We start from the raw sequence: 10,150 nt of genomic DNA, 5'->3' as shown, positions 1-10,150 counted from the left end.
AACATAAACACGCGGGCCGAATACGATGTAATGTTAAGAGGTAATAAAAGTTCTCGTATGTGATATTAACAGTACTTTCGGAGTGTTCATTTCGTATTAGTAGATAGTTGGTTGACTGACACCCGTTCCCTCCTTCTCTCCGATTTTTGTGTTTGATGTAGGTAATTACGCGCGCCCTTCAGTGTGATCGCGCGAATAAATTAATTAAACGGAATACCCACCCCGTTACAATATATAGCAGACGCTATGACATACAACGTTCATCAATTAATACATTTAACACAGAGTGTTGTTAATTGGGGTCCACTCTATGCACACAGTGGCTATGTATTTGAATCAGGTAATGGGAGGATAAAAAAAACAATATATGCAGCCAAAGGTGTTCTGAACCAAGTATGTCGCTATCTGTCTTTTGAGCAAGGTATCATGAAATTACAAAAACATCTGGAAACGAGAGGAGACTCACCATGTACAGAATTCATAAAATATTTAGATTGTAATTTTATTGAAAAAATCGTAAAGTTTGCATATAGATATTTTAGAAGAAAAGTTGTTAATACAGATATTTTAAGGCAGTTACAACTTCCAATTGGAAAAGCAAGAGCTTATAAAAAAATCGTTAAGGTGGGATGTGTCTTCAAATCGTGTGAAAAAGTGTTGTATATATCAAATAACTCATTTGCAACTTTACAAAATGAAAATTATATACAGATTCAACAATTTCTTGTGGAAATTGAAAGTATGAATAAGTATACAACGTATAAAAATGTTGCAGTCATTGGTGATGATCATTTAATCTCCGAGGAGTTATACTACATAAAGCAAGTCATGGAAATAAATCAGAATATTGACATAACGTATACTAAAAATATTAATAAAACATGTGTTTATTGCCACATTGATTCTCACAATTACATTTCACGTCTTCCTAATATGTATGAGAAATAAAATAACTTACCTTATCTGCATTCAAATTTCATAATTGTATTTCCTTTTTTACGCAAGTAATTATTTTATGAAAGAACTTTAACGATGTATTTCCTTGCACCTGGTCAGTAATTTTTTCATATCTTTATTTATTTATCATATTTTTAATTCTTGATACAAAATTTAAATTTATACATTAATTACATGAACGACTATATTTATTACGTCGTATATGTACGTAATTCAGGAATATATCAAATCAAATTAATAAGTTTGAACATAAACGCACTCAAGACTCTTTCATACAAGTATTTTTTGTGCAACAGAGTTGAAAAATAAACTTAAATATTATTTAATGAATCTAGACAATTATTTTTTCTCTTGTGAGCTTGAAATTATTAATTTTGTATACATTATAGAATTGATCAAATAATACAGGTAAATTTTTTATAAAATCCATATGAATTGGATACAAAATCCATCTTATAATCTTACAGAAATCCATCTCATATTTCTGAAAAATCTACCTACAATCCCGAAATAATTCATTTAAGAAATTAGGAAAATTTTATTTAAAATAAATTCACTTTAAAATCCTACACAATTCCATCAGTACTTGATTAGCAGTCCATTCAGAATTGTTAAAATATGTTCTGATACAAATTTTAGTAACATCTATTTGAATTGTCACGAAAGTTCACCTAGATTTCTTAAGCTATCTGTAAATAGGAATATACATCTAGATTGGTACTGAAATCTATCTAGATTTTTCAAAATATCTCCTTGGAAATCCACCTGGAAATTCACCTGGGTTTTGATTAAATCCATATGGATCGACGAAAAAATTTACCTCGAAATCCATCTGGATATTGGTCGAATCCATATGGATCGACCGAAAAATCCACCTGGAACTTCTCCTGGGTTTCGATTAAATCCATACTAATCAACAGAAAAATCTTTCTAGGAATCCACATGACCTTTGGTTGAATCTATATGGATCAATCGAAATATCCACCTGAAAATCCATCTAGATTTTAGTCAAATCCACATGGATCAACTGAAAAATCCACTTGGAAATTCACCTAGATATTGATTTAATTCATATGGATTGATCGCCGAATCCATCTGAAAATCTACCTGGATTTTTGCTGAAATCCACATGGATTCCACATGGAAATCCATAAAAAATCCATATTAATTCAGCTCGATATCCATGTGGAAATCCAGCCTGAATTTCCAGCTGGATTTTTTCAATAGGGGTGGCATCAGGTGGGTCTTTACTGCTCAACGCTGTGACGTCGGGGTCACTCTCAGGTACGCTTGGAGCAAGCGTAAACTCAGGGTTGCTCTGATTTGGCTATCGTGTAACACACAAGCCGGGACGAGCAATATTGTTGCGTTGAGAAAACTGTATGCTAACGGGGAATGTAATAACCAAATGTTATTACGAACACACCAGACTCACGCTTAATGTGTTCTTAAGGGACTTTAATGGAAATTCACCAGACTCACGCTTAATGAATTTCCAAAAGAAAGGCGGATTACTTAAAGAAAGAAAAGGATAGCCAGGTTTAAGATTTTACTTACTTTTATTTTATCAATTTAGTTATTATTAATGTTGCGTTCTCTCTCTGCTCTTTGGCCTCTTTCTCTCTCTATATGTTCTGAATATACTTGGGTGATTTGATGCTTGCTCCGGGACTCGCTCACTAGTAAAAACTTCTTATTACGGACTTCCTGGTGCTCACTCCGCACTTACTCTATCTGAACTTGACTTCCTCTAACTTAACTGACTGAACTGAACTTAACTTAACTTCCTCTCCAGCCTTGTACAGAGCTTTTTATAAGCCGTGGGTGGTTGGGTGGAAATCCCTTTCCTCAGGCCCATGAAGCGATAACGGCTAAATTTTGTATTGGTCGGAAATTTTCTAATCATATCCAAAATTTCTTTATTGGTCTGTGGGCGTGAATTTTCAGAGAGAGAAAGGGCGGTCCCCTTTTAACTTGGGCCCTTTTCTCCAGAGATGGCTCTCGGAGTGCCACTTTTAAGAGCAAGAGTAACGCTATAGCTTATAATTACTTATACATAATTGTACTAAACTTAATTAATTATGACGAAACATAGTGACTATTATGAACATTCAGAAAAATTCAAACCTTTTACGATTTATTATAAAATACATTATTGTTCTATTTTATTGGTTATTCGGTGACAAAAAGGTGCGCATTATAATGGCTTACAAAATTGATGAAAATCTATTTAATATTACGGATATTTTCTTAAAAATCGGTGGGAAAAAAAAAATAGATTGCATTTTTATGGTCCCCTTCCATTATCGGCGTGTGATAACACTTCACGATGTATACGCGATGATCGTAGGCCCCTGTCAACACATACGTGTGGGACAAAGCAGGATAGAGCGTTGATTGTAAGCTTGAGTACGCAGGCTCGGGCCACTATCAAAGTTTATATTTCGAATGCGTTTTCATCGTGGGAAATCAGGAAGGTTCCCACTCCGTTCGTCATATTTAATAATTAAATATAAAAAAAACTAAGTTATGGCTAGCCGTCACAACGCCATAGTTGCGACTGAATAATCACGTGAAAAATTTATTATTTGTCATTGCAATCGACTGGGCGAATTAAATCATCTCAAGGGCAATTTTTTGCATTTTCAGGAATTAAGTAATATTACTTAATTATCAAGACATTGATGCTTGAAGTTTGCAGATATACCGGATATAATTATTAATTTTTGTAAATAAAGTGAATATAGGCAAATAAAACAAAAAACGCAGTTGAATTGGGCAATTGAAAATCTATGGATTTAAACGTTAAAACATATTTTTGTATTAGTTTGCAGGCTAGACTGGGGAAGGTATATGGGTTAGCATGTGGACGCAGTCACTTATAGTCTGTTATATGATAAATCAATGATCAACGATGACATTGAATTTTAGTTATCGAATTAAATTAATCTGTCCACTGTATTTATTTACCAATTGAACCATACAATTTGTTTTTAACTGTCTACTCCTACAGCACTTGCAATCTGATTAAGTTTCATCATTGTACAGAATAACCGTTTTAATTTGCTTGAAAGATAGCAAGATCCAAAGTATCTATAATAATTTAAGAAAATAAATATAAGATTCAGTCAATTGAATTGAATCAAATAATTTTATTGATATTGGCAAGCTTGAGAATATCAATAAATTTGTTACTACAGTTGAAAGCTATTAGCTGACTTAGCTTTAACCTACATACAATGATGAAATTACTTTTAGAAATTAAAATTAACACTGACGTATTTTCAATTCAATCTAATAGCTAAATAAGTATAAAAAAATTTCATTTAAGAAAAAAGAAATTATTTTATGTATTTCTCCATGAATTTTCGATGAAATTCACTTCTCAAAGAATCATTAACAAAAGTATTTTGTTTCCTTTTAGATTCTGATTTAGCACAATTTTTAAAAACCACATCATCATCCCAACGCCTTCGAACTTTCATATCAGTTTTACTACTTTGTGCAGAATAATTCAAAAGGGGATTGCCAGACAAAATATTTTCCATTCGGATTCTTTCTTCTTCCTGACGTTTTTCCATTTCCTATAACATTACACAAAAACTATGTATTGTAAGTTTTTTCAATGAGAGATGGTCTTACAAATATTTGTATTTAACAAAGACTTATAATATTGAATCTTATACACTTAATCGGTCATATTTTAAATTAATTTTTAATTTTTAAAGTATTTTCATGAATCTAAAAACACAGATTTTTTTAAAAGAAATAGTACTCTTTTTTATAGTTACACTGATATACTTATTTAGAAAAATCTATCAGTTACATGGTTCAGTGAAGGTAAATTGTGATAGAATAAACAGAGACAATAAGATTACAAGAGAATAGCTTGCATGACTACAAATGAAAATATAACGAGTACTATATATTTTACAAAAGTAGAAATTGAAAAGATTAATATTATGAACTTATTAGTACATAATATAATAAACAATTCAATATTGGCATTAGCAAATTCTGACCTTCCTTGCTTGATCAATAGCCCGTTCGTTTCTTATATGTTGTAATTCTGCCATCAGTGCCTCAGTGTCGTCATCATCACTATTAGAATCTGAATCATCTTCATCTAACGGATCATCAGCATCTAAACTAGCTGCTGCAACTTGATCAATTTTTATTCTCTTAATAGGTGGAGCTTCTTTTGATAATTCTATAGATGTTTTACGAGGTTGCTCTTTACTCCTAGTTTCATGCTCACGTTCTTCTAATTCTTTTCGGAAATCACGATTTCGTAGTTCATCAATAGTACTTTGCCCATGTTCTCTGTGATATAATAAATATTTATTACAAATCTGGTGTTGACCGGAATTACCAATTATAATGAAACAATTATGATGATTTCTTTTATTTATTAAAGAAAAAATTTACAATCTGATAGAAAATAAATATCACTCATTAAATAATGACTGTTTTAATCATTTTATTATGTTAAGAAGCCTACATAATATGAACTAGAAACATATTTAGAAAATCTAATGAGCTTTGTAGACAATAGCTACCTGTATTTTAATTTGGTGTGTGATGGTAAATCACGACTGCTATACTGTTTAGAGATTGCACTCAAATCTTTCTCACCACGACCTTGACCACCTTTTGCTGGATCAAAAGTGGGCCTAGCAGCAGTTGTCATTTTGTATATATTCTTTGACAGACACTTGATTTTATGAGAATAAGAATATAAATTTTATTCAAAATCATGAAAATGAAAAATAGTATCTTATAAATTTTAATTTATTAATTTCATATAGTAAATTAGTTTTCCTATGTAATTATTTATTTTCAATTTAAATAAATGATATTATATTAGAATTATTATTAACAATCTAATTTAATTCATAATGTCCTTAACTGTTAGACCGTTTACAGGTTCTGTTCTGTTCTGTTAATATTCGTTGACTCAGCCCCCTTACCCCAGCCAGCAAAGTGTAATGGACAGTGAAAAAAAAAATACCATTCGAAATATCTCTAATTGAACCCTCCAAAAATGCTAATTATTTTAATTGAACCCTTTCAGTTGTCCCAAAAAAAATTAAAAACTATGATAATTTTTTCGTTTTTTGTAACTGCGATATCTTTAGTAATACTTAATATTTTTGTAAAGAAACAAGGCGAAAAAATTGAACCCTTGCTCGTTTTAATTGCATCCCTCTTACTTTTTCAAACATTTGCGTTAACGCATCTATTTGGAAAGAACATACAATAAAATTAGATTGTTGTTTTTGACATATATATTAATAATTTTGAAAAAGTAAGAGGGGTGCAATTAAAACGAGCAAGGGTTCAATTTTTTCGCCTTGTTTCTTTGCAAAAATATTAAGTATTACTAACGATATCGCAGTTGCAAAAAACGAAAAAATTATCATAGTTTTTAATTTTTTTTGGGACAACTGAAGGGGTTCAATTAAAATAATTAGCATTTTTGGAGGGTTCAATTAGAGATATTTCGAATGGTATTTTTTTTTCACTGTCCATTACACTTTGCAGGCTGGGGTAAAGGGGGTCGATGACTCTGGTATCGACTCACAGTATGGGTGTTCACAGAACGATTCTGACACTTAAATATGACATAAATTCTGACACTATGACACGTTGAAATAGGATATCTCATGTGCCACTGCGCAGCAAGCCATGCGCAGGTAATTTCTAGGGTTTTTAGAGGGGAGGGTATTTTGAATACAAAATGATAAAAATGAAAACAAACAAAAACATTACAATACATATTCCCCAAAACCAAACGATAAATTTTTATAAATTGACTTCTTTGGCTATCACATGTTATTAATAATGTATGAAATTTACATTTTTCTTTCTAAATACTAAATATTGTAATTTCATCAAGGGTCGCGGTCGAGAGCCGTAGGCGAGTAGGCCCGAAATGATCACGAGACTGCTGGCCGACCGCAACACTATAATAAAATGAAATGGGGAAACGTCAGAGTTGTCGAACAGAAGTACTTATTTTTCATGTTTCAACGTATCGATTTCCTTATAAGGTATATGGTTTTAAAAAGTCTAGATTCTCTTCTATTATCTGAAAAAAGATTCACTTCGATAGTTTTTGATTGACTCCTCGCAACCACTCAATTAATTATCGTCAAAAAGGACTTTTTGAGACACATAGTTCGGAACCGGCAAGGGCGTCTGAATCAACGCTGATAAACAACATCGAAGTATGTATAGCATAAAAAAAATTTCAATTTGAGTACGCACGATAAATTTTACTTACATGATTGATTTTTTTTCTAGATACTACACGCCGAACCAGAATAATATTCTTTTTTTATTTATAACTCGCAGCGTTTTTAAAGTATAGCTTCTGCCATCATTGTACCTTTTTTTGTTATTGACATTATTAAATCTCGTGCTAAAGTTATATATATATATAAATATAATATAAAATATTCTCTATAAACAATAAAAAAATAATTATCTATAGTCAATCTTGTTGGCACTCATTGTAGAATCCTCGTATCCGTTTTTTCTTTCTTTCACACTATACACACTACATAGTACACGCTTGATGCAAATGCGACTGTTAATGAGATGCAGATTATAATCAACTTGTGGCTATGAAAATGGTGCAAGCTGGTGCATGTTTGGATTTAAGGTAATCATAAATTTGTCATTTACAAAGTTGAGGTAAATACAATTTTCTTTTTCTTGCAGTCGATTGCATTTTAGACTTGTGCTTGGCAATGATAAAATAAACAGTCCATTTAATAGTGATCGAAGGTATGAGTAGGACTTTACATACAAATTTGTACGCGAAATTAAAGGGCGAGTGCCTAAAACTCGTGGTAGTGAAAAATCGTTGCCAACCCTCCTAGGCGACGACATGTACGCTGTGATATGTAAATATGGAAAACATATCACCATAGTAGACACGCAAAGTCCATTGTCTACCAACTAGTGCACTTGTGAGTACCTGAAAAAGAGCAGTGCAAACAACGAGTTTTCAAATTCCAATAAATATAGCTTCGCTAGAAATGACGCAAGTTAACTTGTTTTTTTTTATAATTATAAAAGTTTTTTTTTCTATTTACTTGACTCTCAGTTGGATAGTTTCATACATTATTCTGTCGAATAAATTTTAAGACAATAAATAAATTGTTAATCAAAATTAAGAAAAAAAATGAAATGATATATATCACGTATTGTACAAATAATAAGTGTATGAAGTCACGTTGTGATATATCAAGCCTATATACGAAGGTCGTTAGAAAAGTCCGTGCAAAAATAAAAACTGCTTGATTTTTTTTAATAAATCTTTTTTATTTTTCAACATAGTCTCCTTTTGGGCTTATACACTTCATCCAACGCTGCTCTAGTTTGTTAATCCCTTCCAAATAATAGGATTTGTCCAAGTCTGTAAAATAGGCATTCGTTTCTGCAATCACCTCCCCGTTTGAATAAAATCTTTTCCCTGCCAGCCATTTTTTCATATTAGGGAACAAATAGTAGTCCGACGAAGCCAAGTCTGGAGAATAGGGGGGATATGAAACAACTTGAAACCCTATCTCCATCAGTTTTGCGGCCATAACTGCTGAGGCGTGAGCTGGCGCATTCTCGTGGTGGAAGAGGACTTTTTTGTGGGCCAATCGTGGACGTTTCTCTAGTAACTCGGTTTTGAAACGATCCAATAACGATGAATAATATTCGCCTGTAATGGTTTTACCCTTTTCTAGATAGTAGATGAAGATTATTCCTTGCGAATCCCAAAAGACAGTCGCCATAACTTTCCCGGCCGAAGGAATTGTCTTCGCCTTTTTCGGAGCAGATTCCCCCTTGGTAACCCATTGTTTAGACTGTTCTTTGTTCTCAGGAGTGTAGTGATGTATCCATGTTTCATCTACAGTGATGAAACGACGCTTAAAGTCTTGCAGATTTTGCTAGAACAGCTGCAAACCATTCTTGCAACATTTCACACGATCTCGTTTTTGGTCAATCGTGAGCAATCGCGGCACCCATCTAGCGGATAGCTTTTTCCTCTTCAAATGTTGGTGCAAAATATTATGTACCCGTTCGCTCGAGATGTCTACAGTACTAGCAATCTCACGCACCTTCACTCTTCTGTCAGCCATCACCATATCATGGATTTTATCAATGATTTCTGAAGTGGTAACCTCAACTGGGCGTCCAGAACGTTCAGTGTCTTTTGTGCTCATATGGCCACTCCGAGAATTTTGAAACCACTTATAAACCATTCTAATGGAAGGTGCACAATCACCATAATGTATATCAAGCTTCGGTTTAATCTCCTGAGGCGTTTTGCCTTTGAAAAAGTAATGTTTAATCAATAGACGAAATTCTTTTTCGTCCATTTTTTTACAACCACTCGATTTCTATGATTGAAACGAATGTAAAACGCAAAGTAATTGGCCGATCTGGCTGAAACTTGATGTGTGCTCTTCCAAGATATGCCACTAACTGAAAATAACCTTGATACGCACTAGTAGGGCCATCTTTCTGACTTTGCACGGACTTTTCAAACGACCCTCGTAAATTCTTTGCTGGAAAAATTTCTAGTAAAAAGTTCGATCGATTTGTACTTGACATCAACTAGCAAAAATAATTTGTTTTTTTTATTGTTTGTTATCCTATACCTATATTTTCAAAGTTGATGAACATTAATTCTGTACATAAACTATTTTATTAACACATTAATAAAATTAAATGTTAATTGACGATTAACACAATAAAATTAAGAAATAAAATGTGAAGTAATAACAAGAATAAAAATAAAATTACATTTTACTTATAACTTTGTATTTATTCTCAGAACGTTGTTTATTTTACATATAAATATTGTACTTTTAAGAGATAATATGTCTCGCTTACTATAAACCTGCTGGTGTTAATTGAATAATTTTTCATTAAAAAGTCACTTCCGTAAAAGTATGAAAATACAAAAAATAATCTAAATCTTTGTTCGCGTTCTTACTTTACATAATTATATAGTTAAAAAAAATGAAATAAATTTTTCTTGTATGTGGACATAATTTTTCCGTGTCTTTAATTAGATGGTATAGTAATTTGGATATAAAGTAAAAAATTAATATACACTGTTGCATTGGATCAATCTTTTCGTTTTTATACCAGGTACCAGTAACATTCCTGTTGAAAGTTAAGCGGA

General features: G+C 32.2%; 1 protein-coding gene across 2 annotated transcripts; it reads right to left on the bottom strand.

Moving 5' to 3' along the window:
• Nucleotides 1–2,147: 2,147 nt before the first annotated feature.
• On the bottom strand, nt 2,148–6,004 carry LOC131675322 (spliceosome-associated protein CWC15 homolog). 2 transcript variants are annotated; one of them, XM_058954256.1, is made up of 4 exons: nt 5,867–6,004; nt 5,517–5,671; nt 4,980–5,280; nt 2,148–4,541 (listed from the first exon to the last, which is right to left on the bottom strand). In XM_058954256.1, exons 2-4 carry the CDS (start codon nt 5,645–5,647, stop codon nt 4,299–4,301), a joined length of 675 nt encoding a protein of 224 aa, XP_058810239.1. In that variant the 5' UTR covers nt 5,648–5,671; nt 5,867–6,004; the 3' UTR covers nt 2,148–4,298. The 2 variants fall into 2 exon arrangements, with proteins under 2 accessions (XP_058810239.1, XP_058810238.1); XM_058954255.1 differs by having other exon boundaries at nt 5,517–5,902.
• Between the last annotated feature and the right edge of the window lie 4,146 nt (nt 6,005–10,150).

This window comes from Phymastichus coffea, unplaced genomic scaffold (genome assembly GCF_024137745.1).
Source record: "Phymastichus coffea isolate CEN01 unplaced genomic scaffold, Cenicafe_Pcof_1.1 PCOF00019, whole genome shotgun sequence".
Taxonomy (NCBI): domain Eukaryota; kingdom Metazoa; phylum Arthropoda; class Insecta; order Hymenoptera; family Eulophidae; genus Phymastichus; species Phymastichus coffea.
The sequence above is the reverse complement of the archived record's forward strand: the minus strand, read 5'-3'. Positions and strand labels throughout refer to the sequence as shown.